The 26285-nt window shown below is 38.2% G+C and overlaps 1 protein-coding gene across 1 annotated transcript in view; it reads right to left on the bottom strand.

Annotated features, from left to right (window-relative positions):
* The window catches only part of PLXDC2 (plexin domain containing 2), a 271467-nt gene that overhangs the window by 24402 nt on the left and 220780 nt on the right, over positions 1–26285 (bottom strand). Inside the window, exons 10-12 of the mRNA XM_055805874.1 lie at positions 6393–6453; positions 3390–3543; positions 1997–2035 (exon numbers count right to left, since the gene is read on the bottom strand). Of these exons, the coding sequence (XP_055661849.1) occupies positions 1997–2035; positions 3390–3543; positions 6393–6453 (254 nt within the window). The remainder of the gene's footprint in view (positions 1–1996; positions 2036–3389; positions 3544–6392; positions 6454–26285) is intronic.

Raw genomic sequence — 26285 nt, 5'->3', positions numbered from 1 at the left:
GGTCCCAGGCCAGCCACCTGCAATGGAGCAATGGTATGTGGGGCAGAGTGTGGGCGCAGCTCATCTGGGAATATACCTTATGTACAGAGCAGACATGAAATGGGACAAGTGAAGCGCTGATTGATTCACCTTGTCTATTGAACTTTAAGAGCACTGAAGCACTTTTTAGAACAAAATTAAAAGCAATTTTATTTCAAGAAGAATGAGAAAGAAAGGTACAGGGACGTTCCCGCAGACAAAATGCCTAAAGTACCACCCTGAGATTATAGATGACCTTATTCCAAGGATCACTTAAGTGTCAAAACCATGTCAAACAATAACACTGCCAACAAATGGACAATTCAATGCCCAGCACAGCATGTGACAAGCTGTGCTGTGGTTAGTGACAGCAAAATGACAGAGGAGTGACTGGCAAGGAAGGGCATGGCAACTGCCTCCTGTGGAGCGAGCAGATTCCTAATTTGAGGGAAGGCAAAAATAATGGCTGAACGTTACTGAAATACATACAACTGCTGTTTTTCAAAACTTGAATAATTCTATGTGAGGGCCTTGAGAAACCACTATGCCTCAGCTGTCCTGACCCACTGCACCTGGGACCTCTGCTCACGGGCTCGGGGACTCCATTAAGCTCAAGCCCAAGCCTAAGCTATGTTGTAGGTAAACCTGTAGTCAGCCCCATCTCTGATCTATGACCTTGTCTCCTGCACCAACCTTCGATCTATGCTGAAGGAGTTTGTCTCCAGTCCTGTCATGGGCCATGTACCCTTGGATGGACCTTGGTGCTGTGTTGTAGACTATAAGTGGCCCCGTCTCCTTTTGCTGCTGGCTGGACTCCCTGTATGGACCTGGTTCATTATCTCACCTTCTCTGGAACTGCTGATGGGAGCTGCTTCCTTTGGTCCTTGACTGAGCTGCACTGCTGGCTGCTGTGCATAGCCAGCTCCCTCGCCATTTGCAGCCTTGCCTTGTTGACCTGGGTCCTGCTTTGCCCCCGGGCCTGCCTCATCACTGCAGGCTCAGCCGGTGGTCACTAGACTGGGGCTGACCCCGGCTACTGCCCCTGAGCTGCTGGACTCACCCTGCGCCCTGCCTGTGCCTGCTGCCATGCTTGTCTGCCAGTTCCCCTGTGCCTGAGGGAGGCTTGGTGCTCCCTGCCCGGAGGAAAGGCCGTCAGAGCCAATAATATTTCCCTTTATATCAGTGGAAATACAATTTATTTCAATGGGCTCAGCAAATCATCCTCTGCTTTGATAGACCAGAGAAATCAACCCAAATCTTTCCTTTCCCCTCAGCAAACTCCACGATGGCAGTGAATACAGACACAGCCTACATCTAATGACCCAGTCCTATTATAACTAGTAGCAAAATTCTCATCAGCTTCAAAGGGAGAAGGAGCAAACATCAGGTCTCAGCCCTTGAACCCACAAAGAAGATGACGACAAAAGTAGTCCCCTGCAGAGCCTCATTTAACAGAGGCTTTAACGGTGAGACAAGGTGATCTTATTAACTCGCACGGGGAATGTGCATGCAGAAATACAGGGTCTCTGTTAGTACAGAGACACAGATATGAAATTGATATGGTTATTAACAAAACATCATGTAATAATTCACTAGTATGAATGCATTTACAGCACAATATTATTACTTAGAACTAGCACCATATCCTCTCTTAATACAGTTAAATGCTACCGTATTATTACAATACAGTTAATTGTATTAATACAGTTAAAAATTTACTTAATATGTCCATAATTGGAAGTTAATAAAACCTGCTGTTTTATTAAAATTTTATAAAGAGAGCTGTAAATGTTTAATTTATTAAGCAGTTACAAAGCTTATTTGTCCCGCTGCTCTTCCACACAGATGTGGAAGGCTGAAGTCCCTTGGTAGTCTAGTAAAAACTATTTCTACAATCTGATTTCGGTTAAGGAAGTTCAGTGGGGTATAATTTGACAAACTACTGACATTATTTACAGACAGAAAGATAATCTCTTACCTCCATTATCTTTTAAGTGCAGTGCTATCTTGGTGTCATCTGTAAAGGAAATTCAAAATTTAGTTAAAGGAAAATGCATTTTTCTAAGTCATGAGTTATTGTGGGAATGACTTTCTAATTTCAGAGAAATCCAACAATTAGAAAACGATTAGGTACTCAGTGAGAATTTGATTGTAGTGTTCTTACTTACACTGAGCCATGCTTTACTTCCTTACTACTAAATAACATGAGAGTGTTACAGTGTAAAGAAGGATTCAAAATACTTGTTGATAAGGATACTAGAGTCTGTCTCATAACACTTACAAATAATTAATTATGTTACATATTCATACATAGCTTGAGCATTTGATCATATTAAGGACTATATGAACCAACATATGACAATAACATGTAAAAATGACTTAATTCCTCTTCTAAGAATCATGAAAAAGTCTACCAGTTTTAAATCACTTTTATTTCCATATTCCTCTTGTTGTGAGCTTTAATGAACAAAATGCCAGGGAATAATGCTGTTAATGCAGTCCAAATCCTGTATTGAAAGTTTCTAAACTTCTCTTGCTGCAAACAAAACCAACCTTTCTTATTAGTAGATCCTCACCTTGAAATGCCTTCAGCTCAGATTTTCCTGTCACAGGTTGCTTAAAAAATCTGCCTGTACCTGGTACCTTTTCTTGTGTTAACATACAATTCCAATAGAAAATTCTCCCCAGCTCCCTCTCCCATTTTACAGATGCTATTTGATTAATCTGAGCTAGCTTTTTCTACCCAGCTGAATTTTCTCCAGAAGCAGGGAAGCAGGATATCTCAACGACAGAAAGGCAAGATTCAAGCAGCCAGTGGAACAAGGATGAGAACTGACAGACCATCACTTACCCAGTCAATTTGGTTAAGAAGCCTATAGAAACTATTTCACAACAGTGAGCACCATCTGAAAAGAACAGTGTCAACTGACTGAAAAAAAGTAAACAGGCAGATTTCAACGAGGTTTTTAATTTGGGTTATCTCTAATTTTCACCTGGCTAAATAGAATACCTAAAGAGATTAAAAATTTATTAAGTCTGTGATGGGAGTTTGTTCACTAGCTTTAGCAGGGCTCTCCCCTACAATTTCAACAGGTTTTGGACTATGGCCTGATGGTTACAGGAACAAGAAAAACTTATTGTAACCACAAGTCCTCCAGAAGTCTGCCTGGCTTGCCTGTGCTCCTGTGCTCCTCCCTTTTGCACCTTATTGTTGCGACAGCGAGTTGCAATTTAAAACCAGTAGCAGATATTGCCTTGGCTGCCTTGTAGAGAAAAGGTCAACATAAGCACATACTTAAAAGAATTAAATTTCATGTGGACTTGTAAATGACATATTTGTACTACAGAATAATGCAGTATACACAGTTCACCTTCTGTGGGCAGGCTAGTTGGCAGGTGGGAAGGGGTGGATCCTTTGGTGGTTGTTAAAACTCTGAACTTTGTGGTGGTTGGCAGAAGGGTGGTGGTGGAGTATGGAGGTGCTTCAGTTGAGCCTATATTTTTCTCACAAATCTTATCTTTTGACTGTTGGGAAACAAGAAAAACAAATGAGAAAATTAATTCTCAGTGGAGACTATAACTGAGTAAAGTATTTAAGCATGGACAAGCTGTCAGGATAAAAAGAATGAAAATGGAAACCGTAAATCAAGGAATTTCCAGAGCTTCCACCCCCCCACCCCCCTCCCTTTTGAAGTGGTCTACACAGCATTCAGCAACATATATTTTTCATTTAGCTGCAAAACTTACAACTCTCAGTAGTCTAAGACAAGGCTTCAAAGTCATCCCTGAATGTCAAACATTATTTCCCCCAATCAGGTTTTAATACCTAAAATTACCATTCAGATTTTCACTTTTCTATTGTGAATGTTCACTGCCATTGGTCTGGGTGCCATAACACACGTTAAAAAAAAAGATACATGGGAATTAAATTGTAGCCTTTCATAGTGCATAATACGTAGTTAACTAGAGCATTTAATTAGGCTATACATGCAATTATCACAGAGGAATATGCATATAAATGTAACATGTGTGAATTTATTCAGCCTATAGAATATTTATGTAACACACTATAAAGCAACTTTCACTATATGCCTATTAAGCCTTTTCAGTTTATATAATATTAAAATTTCACATATTATACATGCATATAACCATAATTAGCTTTGAATATTAGTATTATAAAATATAAAATAAATATAAATAAAACATGATTATGTTTTATTAGCACACCATAAATAATATTCACCATGATATAATAATGTAAGTTCTGTTTTCATGGGCAAATATTTTTATATAAATTTTGAGTATTTCTTTAAATTTCTGGACACTTTTAAAATTCTGCCAGTGTAATGAATATTTTCTTTTATGTTTTGCATAGGAAAATACATCCATTTACCTAGCAGCAAATATGGGACCCTGCCTGTAACTCCTGCTGTCTCCAATCATTTTAATGAGAAGTGGAATCCCAAAAAGTCTCTTCATTTTATTGAGATCTGGCTGTCAAAACCCAGTGAATGTTGTCTTTCATTTAATATGCGTGGATATTTTATTGTCCTTTACTTTATCAGAAACAATGTATTACATTAAAAAAAAATCATTACCTGTGGTATAATTATTCTTTAGATTTCTTCATATTTTAGTTTGAAAACCACTGTTAATTTCACTGATGCAATTTAATCAAAATTTAGCTCAAAATCTATATTACAAAGAAGGAAACATTATTATAAGAATCATCATTATTCATCCTCTTGAATGAATACATCTAAAATTAACCTCTGTGTGCTAATTATTGATCCTTCATTGAACTCCAGCAGTCAAGTCAGGCATCATTCTGGAAGATGCTAAGTAAGCTGTTGCTTCCACTCCAGAGAGCCTGAAAGCTGGACTGTGAGCAGCACTCAAGTAGCCTGAAACTGTGTAAATAAAACTATTAGTTTCTCATATACATTTAGTGCACCGATATTTCCCCCTCAGACCACATATTAAGCCTTGGAATACTAATTGTGTTGAAAGAAGAAGGGAGAAGCAGAACGCGATGCTACTGTCCTACAGAGAACAGTTTTTGGATAACTTCATCTACAGGTACATATGAGTCCTAGCTAATTACAACCTGGATTAAGGCAACACAAAAGTTGTGCACCATAACAACACATATTCTCACTGACTTTTTATTTTATGTTCTTGAGGAAGTTGTCCCCCCAAGACAATACATCTCATAGAAATTCCATTCTTAAATCAGCAGATTACAAACTGCAAAGTTGAAGCTTCAAGGCTGTGTAACAAGGCAGTATGTAGGATGCAGTTATTTTGCAATTACAGTTACAAGAAAAAAATTTCTTCCATCAGACTGGATTTGTATCGTTACGACTCTCTGCTTCTACTGAGAATTAAACCAAATGTGCTTTTCTAACTAGACACTTGGGACTATGTTTTGCCCTCTGTTTCACCTGACGTTATACTTCAGAAGGGCAATGGTGCTGGAACTCATGACAGAATTTAGCCCTTTCAGCCAAAAAGGAAAAGTAACTGCTTTTTTATGGCCAACAGGAGATTAAAAGTGTCATAAATTAATTTGTTCCTATTACCACAATCCCCAAATAAAAAAAAAACAAACAACAAAAAGCAACCAAAAAAACCCAACCAAAAAACCCAAACCCCAAACTAAAAAACTTTCTAAAGGGAAGATGCTGGGAAAGAACTGACAGTAAGATGCTTATATATGTGTCTTGAAAATAAACTGTTCTGGTCCAGGAGTACCCCAAATAACTCTTTTAGAGGAGGCCCATAGTCCGTTTGACAGTCTATCACTACTACAATCAGATATCTTTCTTGTTATCTCACTGCCCCTCCATGACAGGAAATCCAAAGGCCTTGCTTTTTTCTTTCTTTTTTTTTTTTTTAATCTCTCTGAGTTCATCTATGTAATTTCTTCTGTACTAATTTATTTGACCAGATTTCATAATCAAAATGCAATGTCTGTTTTTCACCTGAGACTATTCTGTCAGAGGGTTTTCTGAGATAAGGACCATCACAGTTTCTTCCCCTTTTCAGGCAAACGTCAGAGATCTAAGAGAAAACCAGTGCAGGGGCATTGTTTTGGGGCAGGCTTTCTGGTATATTTATTTTTTATTTAAAGTATTTTCTAAGAGGTAAGATTTTTACTTTGTGTCCATTTTATTCCCTCAAATGGAGAGTGAAATTGCTCAGCCTATTTTTCTTTATTACGCCTTACAGCATTTCCACTGAATGATAAAGATAAATATAGCATGTCTTTGGCCTTGAAACTACGCTTCATAATCTGAAGAATTTAATCAAAAGCATTGCAGGTATATAAATGGCCTCTGATGGGCCGAGGATGTAAGCTACTCACATACCTCTTCAGGGCAGCCGCTGTCTACCCAATCTTGCCGGTGACGGTCAAATCCACTGGAGCATCTTTAAACGATGAAATAGAAGTTGTCCAGATGGAATTAGAAGGGAAATATGAACAAGAAAGGAATGAGAGGAAAAGAAGAGAATGACAGTGAGTAAGTAAATGATAAGATTTATTTAAAAATCCGTATGATTTACATGGTGTTGCTTTTGCTCAACAAGCTGTTGCTTGCAATAGGAGTCAATCACATAATCCACTTCAGTGAAAGGTGTTTCAATTAATGAGGTTTTATTTTAGTTTTTTTAAAATTTATAGTTCTTAAATCAGAATGTCTCCATTCCACTGGTTAATTAATCTTAAGACTGGACTGAGCCATAGCATTTTAAAGTTTGATGTCAGCCATATGGATGTAAATGGGTTTAATTATTTCCGTCTTGTTCCTTCTTAGCCAGGAAAATTTAATCCCACAAAGGTGCAGTGAACCAGTCACTGCTTTTACCAGGCAAGGTGATCTGAGATATCAAGATACACATAGAACGATGTGATCAGCGTTCACAGATTCAGAAAACAACCTCTGAACAGCCTTCATAGCAATTAGAGAATACTGTACAACTGCTTCTACCTCCTCGCTAGCTGCAGAAAACTGAAGCTGCATGCATATGTCTTATCAAATTAGGTGAGGCTAATAACATGCTTGCAATACCTTTTCTTATTTGCAAGAGGTAGCGAAGAAATTTTAAAGCAACTTGCAGCACTTTAATGATCCCCCTGGCAATCCCTATGTCATGAGTGTTATCAGTGTTCACACAGTAACTTAGGGTTTCCTAGACAACAGTAGCATTACAAACAGAAAGCATTATTAAAATGGCAAGCAAATAACTAAACCATGATGTTCGACTTTGAAAGAGAACCTCCCCAGTTAGGGTTGGGTTTGGGGGTGTTTTTTGTTTGTTTTTGGTTTCTGCATTCATTTCCTGTTCTATTTTTTTATGAGACAGGTTGATGTCATTTGGCACCCACGGTCATAACTTACCTGGCTTACAGCAAAAAAACTTTCTCAGTCTTTTATTAAGACTAGACAAGCAAATAAGGCCACTGTTACAGTTAGCTATATTTATGTGGTAATTTTTTGTTCTTAATGAACTGAAAGATGCCAAGACATACTAAGTACTATCCTACTTCAAGCAAGGTAAACAGGTGCATTTGGAAGAATGGAACAGTGGAATCATTCTACAGTAGGAGAGGATGTTACAAGAGGATGTAAACAACATTAACAACACGCTTGGGATAATAAACTTTTCCACAGAATTATTCGGGGCAGATTCTACAATGTCTTTGGCAAAAGATTTTGAGAAAATGTTGACTCTTGTACTTGCACTGATCCACATTCCACTGTTTGCAATGTTACAAAAAAAACCCAAACCCGTCCCTAACAGGTATAAATTATCACTCACTCTATAGCAACTGACTTTTCCAAAAACCTACTGCAGTGAAGAAAAACAGATGCCCAAACTAGAAATGAAATCCAGAGAAGTACAGAGGCCTCCTTCCCAATGCAATGGAACAAAGCCACCATAATGAGTTTTTCCCTGCTGAAGGGTGGGTGAATCAGTGCTACGCTGGGAGCTCAGTGCTGCCTCTCCACCTTTGCGGTAGTCTGTCTCCCTGACTATTTGAGACAAGGAGGACCTTACTAAGCAGAAAGAAATGATAACATAACATTCCAGGTATGAATAGAACATATTTTTTTTGAAGTCTTAGTCTCACCTACTTTTCTCTAAAGTTTGAAGAGCTTCATTAGCAACTTCTGTGCCCATCTTGAAGGAGAATTGATCTAATTTTCAGATGTAATGAATACTCACAAACACATTTCATTTTAGTCTTACTGTTCTGGCTAAAATCTGATGGGTTTGAGGATATTCTGTACATCAGACAATCAAGCCAACACTTAGACATGACATCAAGCTACTCCATAAATTCCTACAACAGAGGCAATTGCTGCAGTTACATATCCACACTAACTCAAACCCAAATGTACTTAGACCCAGTAGGATTAATGGCCTTTTATTAAAAAAAATTACCTTGTGTCTAAATGGTGTCAAATTTAAAGGCTCCAAAGGCACACTCATTTACAGTTCTTAATCCTTTTCTGAGAAACTACTGAAATATGGTGGCAAGTAACATTGCTGGGGCTGACTTTCCCCAGGAATTAACCACCAAAAGTTGAATTCAACATGCAAGGACTTGGAATGGGTCTTCCAAACATGCAAGACATTCTTCAGATGACCCTAACTTAAAGAAAAATACATTAAACCCTGGGCATTGTTTATTTAACATTTTCTACTGATGCAATGGTGAGTCCAAACAATATTATCAGAAAGCAGCTTTATCAGGAACGATAGGTTCCAAGTCAACCTGCTTGTGAACTTCCTTTGAGGCGTATGCCAATGAGATGTCAGCCATAGCAACTACTATCATTGCTGCGTCATTGAGCTAGAATTCTGGAAACTGTCATTTCAGTGCACCACCCACTTTACTGACTGCATTTTTAAGACCTTCATTTAGCAGCATGATGATAATTCCCTGTTGCTGTTAAAACACAGGAGCAGATTTGATTAGCTATGCCATTTATGCCATCTGTCAACATGGCCATTTTATAACAACTCCATTTTCAAGTGAAGACTGAAATCAGCTCCCAGGAAAGCAGTAACAAAAATGTTCTAGGAAATGAGAAGAGGGATGTTCATTAAACTTAAGGAATTCCAGGATTTGTGTGGAGTACTGGTTCAGGAAGCAAAGGGAGAATTAAAGTCTTTGCATGTATAGAAATGATGATTTGGCATAACTAATGCAACTGAGTCTGAGTAACAAGAAAGATGTCAGAACCCTTTCAGTGAACTGTACATAGCCAGAAAGGAGATGGAGAAGTCATCAGACCTACCAGAAGCCATTTACCTCTGTTTGGCAGAGAATAACAAGAAGCGTCCATTCAGTGCATGAGCTGAAATGCTTTGCTGCTTCTCCCTCAGTGAGGATTAATAATAATAAATCCGCTACCCTGTATACAGAAAATTCATCGAGTTTTAACCTGTAAAAGCTAAAAACATAATGGAAAATTTTTGGGAAGGAAAGGGACAAAGTCTGGATGAAAAAAATCTTTTCACCAGGTTGAGCTGGTATAAAACAAACAAGAACATTAAAATGCATAACATGTGTCTTTTAAACTAACTGTTCTCTAGGGTCTGTGGTTTTTTTTTTGTTGTTTTTTTTTTTTTTTTTTTTTTTGCCAGGATATCTGTAACAGCATATAAAGAATGGATTTCTGGGAACTGAAGGGCATTCCAGAAATCTGAAATGATTTCTTAAATACCATGTAATTATTTAACTCAGTTAAAATGTTTATTGACTCCTTTAAATAAAAGGTTAACCTGGAAAATTAAATAGAAAATTGAACAGGCAGAACTCACAGGCCCATCACATTAGGAAAAGATTAAGGCATTCGTTAGGTTGTTTGAGTTACTAAATGAAGAGTTAGAACATTATAAAGTGGAATTTTGTTCCAGCTGAGTGACCTAGAAAGTAAAATATATATCAAAAATGTATCTATAAAATATATATTAAAAATACTAAAACCCTTGAACTTTATGTCTGTCCAACTGAAAAAAACCCTAATATGAGCTATTTTGGGAGGAAAAAAAAGGCTCTATCTTGGTACTCAGTCTGGTTTTGCCTCCCATTCCTGGAGGAACCATTTTGGTTCCTCCATCCTTCAACTATCACTTTCTTGTCACACTGTGCTGTCTGGGGAAAGACTGTATTTCCCACTCTGTTGTTTTCCACTTTCCCTTGTGAAAAAGCAGAACTCTATCACAGCTTGAAGCACTTACGAAGTATGTGAAGTGTTCACTGAAAGTGACTGTGGTATGAATTTGTAAGGTATCTGAATTGTGTTTGTGCTTAGCATCTACCACAATACACCCAATCATACATCTGAATTCAAGCATAAATGTGCTGTCTCTATTTATCCTTTACTTAAACATAATTCTTAATTAAACTGTACTTCAGAATAGGATGACAATTGGAATACATAGAAGACTATTTGCTCCCCCCTTACTGTTACAAGGTAAGAATAGTTAAGATCACTTCCTTAATACAAGGATTTAAAACACACAGCACTACAAACAGCTGTTTTATTTGAAAAATTCAAGTAGAGCTACTAAGGCATCATTAACACTTGATGCAGCATATCTGTGTCTGCAGCACTGAATTTCATCATTATCTTTTAAAACTCTGTGTCTCAATATTTACAGCATTCAGATGATGATAAGGAGGATCAGAGTGTAGCACAAATTTCAGCAGGCAGTCTTCAACCTGATGATGGTTCCACAATTTTATGGGACATAAAGTTTGGGAAAATATAGCTAAATGTTTTATAAAGTACTCCTGCAATATCATGTAAAAAGAAAAGAGAAAAAGATGTTCAACAAAAGTTGTCATTATACAGTAAAAAATTAAACATGAGTAAGACTTGATATTTGTAACTCTGACACTACATGTGAATAGGCAGTGGGAAATAAGGACTCTGACGGGGAATTCTTGCTGTTGGAAGAGCTTAAGAAAAAAAGTGAGCTAAGAGAAGTAAGTTTTATTTCCAATTCAGCTAGAAAGAAAGGGAAATATCCTAGTTAACATCAGACTTGGCAGAGTTCTGATTAAAGAAGAATAGGAGGATACTTTCTATAATCTTATTGACAGTGACAAAACCAAAGGAAACATGCTGAAAAATTTATAGAGAATAAAAAAGAAGTTTTTTCTAAAGGCTCTGCTTTGAATAACTAGAAGGAAAAAGAAAGTGTAAGAGGAGGGCCCTAGAGTCAAAGTTATGAGATTATAGTATCAAAATTTCCAACAGAATCAGCAGAAAATAATAACAATCAAATGTGTTCTCTGGGTAGGAGCCACACTGAAATTAGTTTCCGACACTAGATTACATTCTCCACTGCCTTTGGCTTTGTGCATTTATACCTGCACAAAGCGGGTATAAAGAGCTAAAAGCAACAGAATTTAGCAGAGAATTCTGATCTGTTGTCACTGCTGTTCTGCTGTTTTGCACACAAGCAGTTACTCAAGGTCCAAGACAAAGAGATTTGAAAAATTACTGGGTGTACTTCACACTGTGGTTAGTGACCATAACTAGCACAATTAATCCCCCTTTCTTACCTTTACATGGTTGTCTGAACTATTTTCTATCTATGAATATCCAAAATGATCTCTTAAATTTTTAGGGTGGATGCTCCCATGATCTTACACTTTTTTTTTCACCAATACTACATGTTAGTTTTCCTTCTGGTTAAATAAATGAAAGTGAGCAGCCAGCCATATTTTGCTGCTTTATAATGCTTTACACTGACAATCTTATAAGTACATACTCACAGACCCATTGATTTGCCTCTTGGTTTTAAAATACATATATGAAGGTCACCTTTGGAGAAAATATTTCCTTTTCCAGTTTAGAGATGAGGAAACAGAGCATAAGGGGACATGAAATGATTAGCTGAGATAACACAGAATTCTGTAACAGAATGTACATTTAAGCCCAGGTTTTCTGAAAACCAGATGACCATAGACTAATTTACAGCTCCTATGCTACCCATAGTACTCCCAGACATACAAATTGTAGAACGGAAATGATACTGAAAAACTTTGAGTCTCGGGTGGCATGCACCAAGGCACAGTTCTCCTTCACACACTGGCCAAGTTCCCTTTTTTATTCATATACTTGTAGTGGGATTTTTCTCCTTCGTAAAAATGCCACAAATAAGTAGAGTGCTTGAGATAGGATGAAAGTGGCCTGGTACCTGAAGACAGGATGAAATACGGCTGTTTACATTTCTGTTGCCACACATGAAAACCCCAGCAACTGTGCAATACATAACACGTCTGTTTCAGTTCTAGTGGGCATCAGCATCTGAGCTGCTAAAAGAGAAATGCAGGGATGTTTTGTTTAGGCTAGGTTACTGCTGCTTTTGTATCTCATTCACAACTCTAAATGAGTAAGAAGTCAAAAGAAGCAGGAGTTATCACAGAAGAAGGAGGCACAATGTGCTAAACTGACTCTACATAAGCCAATGTTTATATGCTTACAAAGCTATGCCAACGAAACAGGAAAGCATCCTGCACAAAGAAATACACAGTTTTGAAACTGCATATTCATACTACTGCATCTGTGGAAAGTATGGACAAATCAGGGTTAAATAAACCACCTGCCTTAAAGGCTCAGTGAATTCTTCAGCTACAGAGCAAAAGAAAGGAAGGATGTGAATCATCTTATAACTGGTTATGTTCAAAGAACTTAAAGTTCTGAAAGTTATTTGTTTCCCAAAATAGTATTCTACTTGCATCTCATTTTTTTATCTAGAAACGATTCAAATTCTGGAGTCAACACTCAGGAAAAACAGTCGCAAAACAGATTACCAAAGAATTACAGAACAGGTGGGACTCAAATTTCTTCATTAATTGTACATATTAATATTTGTTGTGACATCTGGTGGGAAACAAGTGGTTTCATTTAATGCTATATGACGATGCAGATATTGGAAGAGTTAATAAACTTGAATAGAGGAGGAACTAAAGATGTAATGGTGCACAAAAGCTTTGATATTTAGGGATAATACTGAGAAAACTTAAATTTCTTTCCCTGAAATTTGGAATACCTCCTACAGGGAAATATTACAGTCCCCACTGTTTTAAGTGACCAGAAAGACTGGTAAAATATATATGCTCTAAAGAATCAGTAAACTATGTCGAGAAATTGAATAGTTTGCCTTAACAGGTCTTAATCTCAGATTTACCAAATTTTATGAAGACACACGTGGATTTCAGATTTCGTCCAAAAAATTTCTGGCAACATTACATAGGAACATGTATATAGCAATATGTAGAATTTAAAATATTACGCTACCAAAAAGACTTTATTCATAGCCCTTCCTTAAAGAGTGATATCTAGGAGGCTACGAGAAAAAGATTATTTCAGTGATACTAGATTTATATTGAGGAATACAACCATAAGAGGTTAGCACTTCTGGAAAGCAGTTAAAGTAGACTATTGTGCTCATTCTGGCTGTTTCTATACCAGTAAAATAAACATGCCCAGAAACGTTCCTTGGCACTGAAGACTGCTGGCACAGAATGGTCTATGCCTGAACAAGCAAACTCTCTCAACCTTCAAAAGAAGGAGGCTGCACATAAACTGCCAACTGGGAATAATCCCTGGAACAGTCCAACTCCTGCACCATGCATGGGAACTGTTCTGGACAGTGCTCCAGGGTATGGACTGAAATCACATCAGAGAACATCATAACTGTTTAATGGCACAGACAATCTTTTTCCAATTCCCAGGAAGCTTCCCAAGCTCTGTTTAATTTGCAAGTAATTCCATGTCAAAGAACATTTGGTATGGGAAGATGAACTACAGCTGTACAAGTGACTGTTTTGTACAATCACCAAACTGACCATCAAACAAATCTGACTATCTGACTGGGACTGCCACGCTGCATTATATTTCAGTGAAACAGAAAAAGTAAAACAGAAAAAGTAAAGAAAAAGAAAATGCTATATAGTGCAAAAACCTTCTATTAAAAAAAATCTTCATTGATTCCATTAAGACACTTGATTTATTTATTTCCTTGTTTTATTTATTTCCCTTGCAATAAAAGCAGATGAAATGAAGAGCGAGAGTCACAAAATTGGTGGAAGACAGATTTCTCCATAGTAATGCAGTGGGTTGGATGCTTATATGAAGGGAAGAAAACTAATGTTTCCACAAAAGTATGTTACTATTCATCCTATAAAGTATCTTAGCGTCATGTGTGATAACTGGGGCTGCCTGTCTCCACAGACACGTCCTGAATTTCTGACCTGGACTTGAGGTCTTCTGAAATGCTTTGTTCTCAGTTTCTGTTCTTTCACTTTATATAAAAACACTTGGAATAAGGAAAGAAAGGGGCAGCTGAAAAAATTATCATCTATCCCAACAATTTAGGATACAATGGGGAGGTGGTACCTGGGTACTGTAATATTGTCTTATGAACATTCAAATATTTGATAAAAGATACACAGCAACTCATTTCTCAGGCACACTATTTCCAATAGTCAAATCCTTCTTGAAGCTCTGTCTCTGAATTCAGGTAAAGTAGGTAAAATTTCTGCCTTACCTGGTAACTTCCCTCTCAGTGTTTTTGAAATAGTCTTTATTTTTGTGTTTAAGTAACTATATTATATTTTCTACTTGCTCTCATTTCTGTTCTGTATTCACCTAATCATCATCTACCTATATTTCACATTACTGCACCATGAAAATTAGCATACTGTTTTGCATGTGTAATGCATGAGCACGTTCTTAAGTATAAATCTTTTAATTTGTTATCAGGAAAATCTGTTTCCTTTGAGGTGTGTTTTTTGTACTCCTCTGATTATACAGTTAAAACCTAATATTTGCATTAAACCACCATGTGAGACATTTATTTGGGAATCATCTAGGCTATGATGCCTGGTATAGAAACTCAGTCCTGAGAAAACCCATCACATCACATAGAATGATGACCAGAAGTCTGAGTCAAGTTTCTTAAGATGTCTAGGATATGTATAAATTGCATTCCGAGGCATCTGTCCGCAGAGCCCTTTCACAGGCAAGTGTCACCTTTCCCCGGCAAGTGTCACCTTTTCCCAGTGAAACAGGAACATGTTTGAACCCCAAAATTCCACTAGTAGCTATTAATGTAAGAAATGAACAGATGAAACCGAAACCAAACAGAAAAGAATTTGGGGCTGGTGTGTGGCTGAACATGGTTCAGTTCTGCCGGCAAATGGCTGTCTAATCCCAGAGTGAATTCCTGTTTAATAGAGCAGGGCAATACCCATGGTTGTGGCTGTGGACCTCAGGATAAACAGACACTGTGGTATTAAGTCTGAACTCAACTCTGTTGAGATTTGAAAGATTTACGGCTGGCACAGACATTGCAGTTCCAGATACAAATGGTTCATCAAAAACTGAGTGGGGGTTTGTCTTACTGTTCTAATAAAACAATATTTTTTTGGAGAATAAAAAGTTACTACTATGTAAAAGAATTGCAAAAAAAAGTTTCTACAGAAAAGAGCTGTGCTACCTACCTATTTATCTAGTGTTATATCACTATGGTATCTTAGGTGCATCTGTGAAATGAAACATGGAAATCAAACACAGATTTTGTGATCTTCCTTCCACATTAATCAGCAAAAGTAAATATTCTCAGTGGCACAAATAACAGATAGATATCCACTTTCCCTCCTCTCAGCGGGGTTTAAGTGCTTAATTGTATCTTTGATAACTACTTCCTGCATTTATAATAAAACACCTTAGGAAGGGGATATATCTGACAGATCTACATGAGACAGACTTTGCATTAAGGTATTAAAACAGTCCAGGCAGTGGTCCTTTTTGAATTGATTGTGATATCTATGTCTTGGCCATGCTGTGCTGCAAAACTGGATACCACAGAAACCTGCAGAGCAGATAATAAACAGAGTTTCTAAGCTCCAGAAGACACAACAGCAGCTCTGGCAAAGGAACCAATAGCTAGTGAAACCAATCTCACATTTTGAGAAGCAAATGATATGGTAAGAAACACAAATATACAGTATGAGTAGTGTGAGTGATGTAGCTTAAATAAATCATTACGTTTATATCTAGATTAAGAAACTTCAAAAAGCTTCCCAGTCTTCTGACAGAAAATATTTCCACTGAAATATTAGGATTTCAGAGTGATGAGAACTGTAGCAATCTTCTGCCCATGTTCTAGAAATAATTTAAAGTTTTGTAACCCAGCCTTGCATTTCTTAAAAATCTTCATCCGTTATGAGCATAACTGTTGTCCTCATGTTGTTCTGACTTATTCAGGAAAAGAAAGCAAGGTGTAAATATATAAAAGTGTGTGACTAATGCTGCAGGTACAAGAAAACTGACTAGTTTCTGCATGAAAGCAGTATTCAAATTCAGTTGGGTAGATATCAAATCTGTTAATGGTAGGACAGGGATAGCCTTATTCTCTAGCTTGGGGCTGCTGAGAACATTAGTGAGCAGAAAGGAGAACACTGCAGAAGAACATGTGGAGAAAGGAAACTTGAGGAAGGAAGCTCGTACAATGAAGTTGTACTAGTGCAGGAAAAAGCTCAGGTGTTTGCCCTGAAAAAGTATTCCTCATAGCTCTTGGGCGGTATGTGTCCATTTTAAGATGTTAGCTTTGAACCATGCAAGGGAATGATCCTACTCTAGTGGGTCCCACAATGTAGCTAGTGAATTAGCTGGTTTTGCTCTAATGTGTCCTAGGCCTCTGAGAACTACTGCATCTTCACTAGAGTTCTGTACAGAGACTGAACTTTTTAGGTTTATCTGTATTAATCATAGGAATTGTTCCAATCTGTGCTCAAGGGGAATTAGAGAAATTCCGTAATAATTCCACGGAATCCAGCTACTAACAAATTCCACAAATTTTTAAAAATATGTAGAAAGGCTATTTATCTATTTATTTCCTATGTTTCAATCTCAGTGAAAAGTTAGTTCATCTGGCTGCAGGCTAACTTTCAATAAAAACATGTTAAGACCTCAGGATCATCCAAGTTCTACAACAGTACTTTCAAATGTACCGTTATTTTACATTTTACTGTTATGTACATCTTTATCGTTATGTATTTTTAAATGTACCTTCAGGCTCACTGAATCTTACACTGTCTTCTAGACAGAACTGCTATGCCACTTGAGAGTATCTATTACTACGATCTTGTGAGGCTTCTTTCATCAAACAATACCATCGCTGGGCTCTCTCTGGTTTGAGAAAATGCTTTGTTCATTAAGCACTTCTGTGCCACTTTCTTTTCCTGCTTTCCTCCCATCAGGCTCGCCATGCATACAAAATTCTCAATTATTGAATGCTAATTTCCTAACAGTTTCTTGTAGTTCATGTGTTCAAATTAGCTTGTCAAATTAAGAGCAAGTAGCTTGGAAAAGATTTGAAGAAGTTGGGTGTGGAGCAATTTTCTGCTTAATAAAGTATAGATCTAGTTATCATATCATTGTTATCAGTAATGTATCAAGGCTGACAAATTTAAACATTCATTTTTGATACATTTGCTGCACTTGATCAAAAAGACCAATTGCTGTCTCAACACAGCTTTTAAAACAGAAGAAAAATATGTTGCATTTTAATCAAACTCTGACAAAGGGCCAGAATTTTTACTTCTCAGATTTTCAATATGCTAGGTTCAAAATTGGCAAAGAAACAGTATACAGCTTAGAAAAATAGTACTGATACTACTTTTCATTTATCACAGGGTAAATCTGAGGTAACTCAACAATCTGCTTGTTAAGACCCAGGTGTTAGGACTCTGCCATACTTTCATATAAAACCACTCCAGCATAAAGAACTGCTGTAGTGGAATACAAATTCTATAGACAGGCAGAATCTGGGCACATTTCTTTTGCTTTGCCTGAAGCAGCAGTATGATCAGCAAATTCATGAAGTTATACAGATTGATAGAACGGAATATATTTTACAGAATACACAATATTTTAAACCTCTAGCCACTTTAAAGCATTTAAAATGAGATTTTCCTTGTCATTTGTATATGAATCTATTACATTGATTGGATTATATATGCTCCCTCTGGTGGTTTACTTAATCCATACAAATGTCTCATTTTTTATATTTTTTAATTCAATGGCTAAGATACTGTGGCCAGTTTTGTAATAACAGCACTCTACTGCCAGTCAAATAGTGTTGGGATAAAAACAGCCTGAGTATAAATCAGTAAGTCCTCCTCCCATCTCTTAATTTGGAATTGAAATACATAATACCCCTAAAGCAAACAAACAAGGAAAACTAAATCCTCAAATAGTTAAAATGAGGAACTACTTAAAAGTGAGCATTTGAACCAAGCTAGTGGCCTTCTATGATGGAGCAACTACATCAGTGGACAAGGGAAGAGCTATGGATGTTATCTGTCAGGACTTCTGTAAGGCCTTTGACACAGTTTCCTATAAGATCCTTCTCTTAAATTGGAGATATGGATTTGACAGGTGGACTGTTCAGTGGATGAAGAATTAGTTAGATGGTCACATCCAGAGGGTAGTGGTCAATGGCTCAATGTCCAGATGGAGATCGGTGACAAGTGGTGTCCCTCCGGGGTCTGTACTGGGACCAGTACTGTTTAATATTGTTATCAATGATATATAAGTTGGGATTGAGTGCACCCTCAGCAATTTTGCAGATGTCACCAAGCCATGTGGTGTGGTTGACATGCCTGAGGGATAGAATGCCATCCAGAGGGACCTGGACAAGCTCAAGAAGTGAGCCCATGTGAACCTCATAAGGCTGAACAAGGCCAAGTGCAAGGTGGTACACCTGGATTGGGGCAACCCTCAGTATTGGTACAGTCTGGGCAATGAAGGGATTGAGAGCAGCCCTGTGGAGAAGAACTTGGGGGTACTGGTGGATGAAAAGCCAGACATGAGCCAGCAATATGCACTCCTGGCCCAGAAGACCAGCCATATCCTGGGCTGCATCAAAAGAAGTGTGGCCAACAGGTTCAGGAAGGTGATTCTACCCCTCTGCTCCATGGTGGTGAGACCCCACCTGGAGTGCTGCATCCGGCTCTGGAGTCCTCAGCACAGGAAAGACAGGGACCTGTTGGAACAGGTCCAGAGAAGAGCCACAAAAATGGAACAGAGGGATGGAACTCTCTCCTAAGAAGACAGGCTGGAAGAGTTGGGGTTGTTCAGCCTGGAGAAGAGAAGGCTCCAGGGAGACCTGGGAGCTGCCTTCCAGTACATAAAGGGGGCCTATAAGAAAGATGGGGACAGACTTTAGCTGGGCCTGTCGAAATAGGAAAAGGGCTAATTGTTTTAAAGCAAAAGAAGGTAGATTTAGACTAGATATAGGGAAGGATTTTTTTTATGAGTGTGGTGAAACACTGGAACAGGTTGCCCAGAGAGGTGGTAGATGCCCCATCCCTGGAAACATTCAAGGTCAGACTGAATGAGGCTCGGAGCAACCTGATCTACTTGAAGATGTCCCTGCTCATTGCAGTGGGACTGGACTAGATGACATTTAAAGGTCCCTTCCAACCCAAAGTATTCCATGATTCTATGAATAAAAATTGAGCTCTACAAATGGTTGCTTATGAATGTAGGGACAGGAATAAAAATATTTTCAGGGTCACAAGGTAAAACTTTCTTCCTTGCACTGTACTGTTTTGCCACCTTCCACTGCAATGTCCAAGCTTGTTACCTCAAACACCCATCAAACCAACAGTAACTTCAGTTCTATGCCTTCATTGTAATTTCTTCGCATAAGAAGAACTTCCAGGGCTTTTGAGAAGTGTATTTATAACATTTGAGCTAAAAACTTCTAGATTTCAAGATATATTTTTTTAAACTTCATAGATTTGGTACAATAAGCTGAAGAACTTAGACCAAAGCATGTCACAACAGCAGATGTTCACCACATGTTCACTGCACAATTAACTAATATATCTGCAGTCTCAGCTAATGAGCTTTTTTGGTCCTGAACTTACCCATTACCTTTCCTGGCTCCATAATCCAATCTACAACCTTCATTATGGTGTCAGCAATCAAATAAAAGTTGAGGGAAATGTAGATACCAAACTGAGCAATGTGTGGAGAAAGACACTGTTTATTATTTGGATTTAATTATTTTCTTTTGTAAATCAGGGGGGTTATATAGTCAGATAGTATGATAATTATTTCTGTGTGCTTTTTTTTTTGTAATTCTGTATGGGTGGTGCTTTGCTCAGTTGACAAATATGTCAGATTACATAAGACATTTACTTATAGTAGAATATTTGATTCAACACAGATTTTATGAAACTAGGTCTTGTCAGGTGGGACATACAGAAAAAACAAAAACCCAAAACCATAACTCTCTTTCTCCTCATATTAAAAATTCCCAGACATGAACTCAGATTTGAAAGTTAACTACATATGCTTCCAATTTCTTTCTAAAGGAAGAATTAACAAACAAGACATTTCAAACTTGCCCAGAAGTTCAGAAGACAAATAACAGGCAACCATTTTTTATCTCAATTACCATAAGGGCACTGTGAAAAACTGTCACTTCATATTTCAACTGTAAAATAATTTCTTAAGAACTGCAAGCATCTAAAGATTTTCCCTTCCCTGCCTTCCAGCTAATCAGCATGGAATGCAAAAAAAGTTGTTTATTACCTGCTTAGATGAGAACTGTGATTATCATAATAAAAGATTAGAAGTATCAAGACTTAAATCTCATTACTTCTACTGTTCCCAAACACATCTGATTTTTCACTTTGCTCAGAATGCATGCCATAAAAACGAGCCGTAACCTTTTAGTTTACAAAACTAATGCTACTGCTGGCATATAGGATTAAGCACTGAAGTGAAATGTATCACGAATGGTATTCTTTCATCTTTTTCAGGATTAAAGAGTACAACAAACTTTGGGAGCTTTGCACACACACATAGACAGAATAACTGCCTAGAGTGCATGGAGTGTCCTGGCTCATCACTACACATAGGAAGTCCAATACAGGAATTTGTGCATTTCAGGACACTTCTCAAACTGGGTGTTTGCACTCCATGGGTCAATACCATAAACTTGTAAGATTGTATGATTTCAAACCAGAGTATTCAATGCATAGTCTGGAAAACAGAGACTCTCAAGGATAAAAGTGCATTTAATCACTTAACGTGGGCAAGATTTTATTGTGAACTGGACTCCCAAAGCTCAGTCTCTTTTCCCTTGCAGACCTGGCAAAGCCCCCAGCAGGGCTGCCTGGTCAGCAGTGGCAGGAGCTGACCCCAAGTCTCCAGGCAGCCACTACTCTGTGGGTAGTGGAGCTGCTGTGAGCTGGATCCATGCCAAGGGGGTATGAGTTTCAGTGCTCAGGCGTAAGAACCTTGACATCTAATAGGTCACCCTTCAGGGTGTGATGGGTTCAGAGGACAACACTCCCCTCACCCCGCCTCAGGGCATTCTCTGATCATTATGAGACTGTTGTGTAAAGGGCAGTGTCATACATGAGTAAAGGAGTTTCATGGGGCTCAGGGACTTCCCTGCTGAGCCCTGCTTAGACTCAGTCAGCTGTACGTATTTCTTCAGTGTTTGAGCCCTAGGGACCTTTGTGGTCTTAGATATTTAAGAGTTTGGTGAAAAGTACTTTTAGTACTGCCCTCCTATTCTGCATAACTTCCCTTGATAACCTAAGTGCTGACTAGCCAGCAAAACACCCTTGTGGATCCAGCTGTTAGGGCTTTTGGGTGCCCTTGGCATAAGGCAGCCAGTTTTGTGGATTTAAAATTTCAATATAGGTACCAACAGTGACAGCTGAATAAAACTATCATCTAAATTGCTTGCAACTACTGCCCTTAGTCCTTCAGGACTACAGTTCCCTATCTCCAGTGTGGGGATGCTAGTACTACACTAAACCTGAAGGATGCTGCAAGGATTGAGAGACACTTTTATCCTGTGTTAACAAAGTAAAGCATGAGACACATTCAAAACCCAAGTCTCCAGCATACACAGACTGAAAGACTGCTCTTTGCCTGCTTATTTCTGAACTCATGGAAATATCACTATCAGTTCACTGCTGAAATCTGAGACTTTCCTGAAGTTCATCAAAACAAAAACATCAATATTGACAGAATCTGAACATAAATCTTTTCAAAACTTTGTATAAAGGTGGCTTTTAAAAATTCCTTGATGATTTAAGCATCATAATTCCATTCTATTTCAGTGCCAACTCTTCTAAAGTTAATAAACAATTTATTTCTTGGGCAATTAACTCCAAATATTTCCAAGGGAAATTGCTATTTCAGTAATGTGAGCAAGTTGTACAAATTGAACCTATAAAATAACAGCAAAGTTGCCTTAAAGCTTCCAAAAACTTTCCTAGAAAATGGCATCTCTAACATGCAGGCTATACCAAGTGCCTAGAGTATATAAACATCAGAAGCATGACAAAATGATATAAACAGATCTAACTTTAATGAATTCTTCCAGCTTTTACATGCTGGGAAGTCAAAGATAATGAAGAGCAAATAATCCAAGTTTCAGCCACAGGTGACTACTATGAGACAGATGCTCAGTGTTTTTGTCATTTTAGAGACAGAGATCCTTGTGTAGGAGAAAGCTATGATACCATCTTAACTTACATTATTTATAGTTAGTCCCTTTTACTTGTGGAACAGTTATGAAACATACATAGTTAAAAAAAAATATTAGCTCCTAGGGGGATCCTCCATCTGCTCAAGTCAAAAGAAAATGATGTGCCTTTGCTTTAGTCATGACGAAACTGTATGACATACGTCATATTGGATTTCAGAGTGGATAGTTTGATGATCCCTTATGAAAAGGGAAACTGTGATTTAAGCTTGTAGACAGTGACAGGAATAGAAGATTTTGCACTGAATCACCTGTAAGAAGAACCTGCCTCTCCCAGGAATGCAGAGTTTGCACAGCAGCTGGGCTGAAGTAACAGGTAGGAAACAACCCACTGTTGTAGAATAAACTTATTTTCATTCCAACACAGATTGCCCACATGGGGGAGTACAGTTATTCTGCAATGGCTCTGTTGGTCAATTTTCCTTGTGCAGTTACAGGTTTCACATAAAATGTATGTTTTTCCAACAACTGTACTTTGTTGTGTAAATGATTCAGTATATGGTTTAAATTTTATGCAAGGAAAAAAAATATACAAGATGCTGTTCCTGGTAGTAATGTTGCTCTGGCTAAATGGGGTCATAACTTCTTGAGATAAAAACGTTGGAGAATTGGCATAGAGTTTTGTTTCCTACTGGATACATGTTTGCTCGTTACCCACATGGAAGTCTTTCTGCTCTGGGAGATCTCACTTTAGAGTACCAGAGTACCAAAGTACCAAAGTGCTACTGCGGCACCAAAGGAGGAACATGAATGTTTGTTACAGTCTTATCTGACCCTCATTGCTCCCTAACAGTCTCCTTACTAGCAAACGGGCATCCTCCCTCTGCAGAAATCAGAGCACTAGATTGGCTGGTAGATTATTGCCACACTGGAAACCTGTCACTATCAAGTTCAAAGTCTTCTTCAGGCTTTTGCACCAAAGGCTAATTGCCTCCCCACCCTGGGCTTTGTCCACAGCCAAGAGAGACATGTTTTGGATTCTCACCTCCTGGACTAGTGTGTCCAGCCATCTTTGCAACCCAGAAGCACTACTCGGGCATTCCTAAGCTCCTGCTTACTTCAAAAACCCCTATGAGCACTCATTGAAAGTGGACTGTAAATATTAATTTTCTTTGTACTCTAGGCACTGCTGAAATGTCTAAGTTAATACTTCATGTAATGCTTTACACTTGTTTTTTCCAAGCAGATTTTATTCTGCTGCAGCAGAGCAATGCATATCATGACAGGAGATAAAAGTCAGGTTGGTTTACAAGGCTGGTGACTAAAGAGCAGTGACACAAAAAAAGGTGGAGCACTGTGATGAAAGAACACAAAACTTTCTATCCTTTATGACTTTTAACCAGGAAAGTTAGATTTTCTTGTTGAGAAAGTACTTTTTTATCACATGCAAAAAGAACATATTAATACAGAGAATTTATTTTTGAGGGGAGCAGAACCACAATGTGGTACTGAAGTAAATGATGGTACTCTCCTGTGATCCAGACATCTCCACTGAGAATGGTATAAGGCTTTTTCTGTATCTCCCTAAAATGAATACACACGCTGAGGAACAGTGAGGTAAAAGAAGAGAGGCACTCAACTAGAAGGCAGGCAAGAGTATCCAGAAACTGGTAGGCAGCAGAAAATTGTCAAAGTTGACACAAGAATGAGTCCTGATCACAACGATCCTGCAGTGTAATTTACCCTAGCTAAGTAAATGCTCAGTCTTCACATTTTGGAAAGCAAGTTGCCTCTTTTCACAAAACATCTACCCAATCATTATTTCAGTTCTGTTTCTTTGTAGAACTGAATTAGTTGAAATAAGCCACTCACTTCAGAAGCTGGAAGCCAGCGGGCAAGAAAGGCAATGGGACCTGAGGCAGACATCATCACCAAAGCCATGTTTCCAGAGGACATAACAATTTAAAAAATAAGGTGTAAAATCTAGTATAAAATTAAGATGTTCAAGGGACTGGACCGTAGCTTCAGAGATTTTCAAGACCCAGCTGAACAAAGTAATGAACAAACTGATCTGATCTCACAGCTGGCCTTGTTTTGAGTGGGAGGCTAGACTAGATGACCTCTAGTGCATCCTTCCACTCTGAACTATTTTATGATTCTATACACACTTCTCCATTTGTTTAAACCTGAATATCACTCATATTTATATTCATATTGGCTGAATATCACTCTCTTTATAGATGCAAATTGGGTGGTATGACTGTTTTCAAACTACTGAAATTCCCATGTAGAGGCAAAATCTTAGTTTGCTTTTCTGGATCCATCCTTTTTTTAAGGAACTGACTTCAGCGCCTGCTTTTGCTGCTAGTCAAACAATGTCCAAACACAGGCTGCATGAAATGACAGTCTCACTACTGGCAGTAATGGGCTAATTAACAGCAATAAAACTGTTCAGTCTATCTTCTGCAGCTTGTCAAAGGCACAATCATGCTGCAGCATGGAGCCAGCTGTTTTTGGGAAACAGGACTGCCTCACAGTAGGTTTATCTTTGCAGTGTAATCTTCACAGGCAAAGTAAAAAGCAAGATTTTTTTCCAAAAAAAATTGACTAGAGACAGGTGTGTTGAGACTGTATATTTTTCAGCAGTAAATTACACCTTGCCAGTTGTGAAGGGGCAGCCACAAATTCACCGAAGTATGTGGAAGGGAACACAGTGCCGCTACATGCCTGGTGTGACTTCCTGATAAAGGTGAAGGACAAAACTCTTTTAGTCCTCCAGAGTGAATTTGTGCCTCAGTGAGTGAAAAAGATTTTCCAGCAATTCCAGAAAACTCAGTTATTCATAAACTACAGAAAACCACAAAGGATCTCATGGCTTGCCTGTTCTCCCTAAGAAGTCTGAACTTTACCATACAACTGAGTTTATGCAAACAGAAATGAGAACACTGGCCGCAAAGCAACAGAACTTGCTCAAACCAGTGCCAACAGAAACTCAGTGCTACAACATTTGTTAATGGAAGGAGAATCAAGGAATGCTTGAAAGCAAGAAATTGGCTACAGCAAGCAAGATCTGTTCATGCTTGCTTGGAACAGTTTTCTACAGGTATCCTAACTCTTGAAGATGCTTGATTTGTTTCCTGTGCCATGATTTCATTTCGCTCTAATTCCACTAAAAAGAGGCTTTTGCAAAACAAACTGAGAACAGTGACTTTTCAAATGACTTGTTACAGGAGTCGAAGCTTAAGAAAACAATAAAAGTGACCCCAAGTTCCTAATTCCATACTACGTTCTCCAGCTATTTATCAGTTCTTTACCAGTTCAAATTATAGCACTATTTTAGAATGCTAATAGCCTTCCCACCTTTAATTATGCATCCATTTTATACATAGCATTTCTGAACCTAATCACCAGGGTTGAAAAACACAACAACAATGAATACCCATTATGATACTGCATTTTGTATCAGAGAACTGGTGTTAAATAAATGCTTGTTATGAAGGTCAGTGAAGGTCAGTGAGTGAAGAACTTTTTGGAAAAGCTACAGCTGCAAAGTTTCCATTTTGCTGTCTATGCTCCAGCTGCTCCACAGACTCTAAATCACTCCTGCTATTGACTTGACTGTCCTCATCAACGTGGCACAGAGAGGTTGAGGAGACCCAACTTTCCCACTAAGTATTGACTCTTTGGATGTGTCGGTTTCCCTA

This window comes from Falco peregrinus, chromosome 5 (genome assembly GCF_023634155.1).
Source record: "Falco peregrinus isolate bFalPer1 chromosome 5, bFalPer1.pri, whole genome shotgun sequence".
NCBI lineage: Eukaryota > Metazoa > Chordata > Aves > Falconiformes > Falconidae > Falco > Falco peregrinus.
Note: the sequence above shows the minus strand (reverse complement) of the source record. Positions and strands in the feature narration are given on the sequence as shown.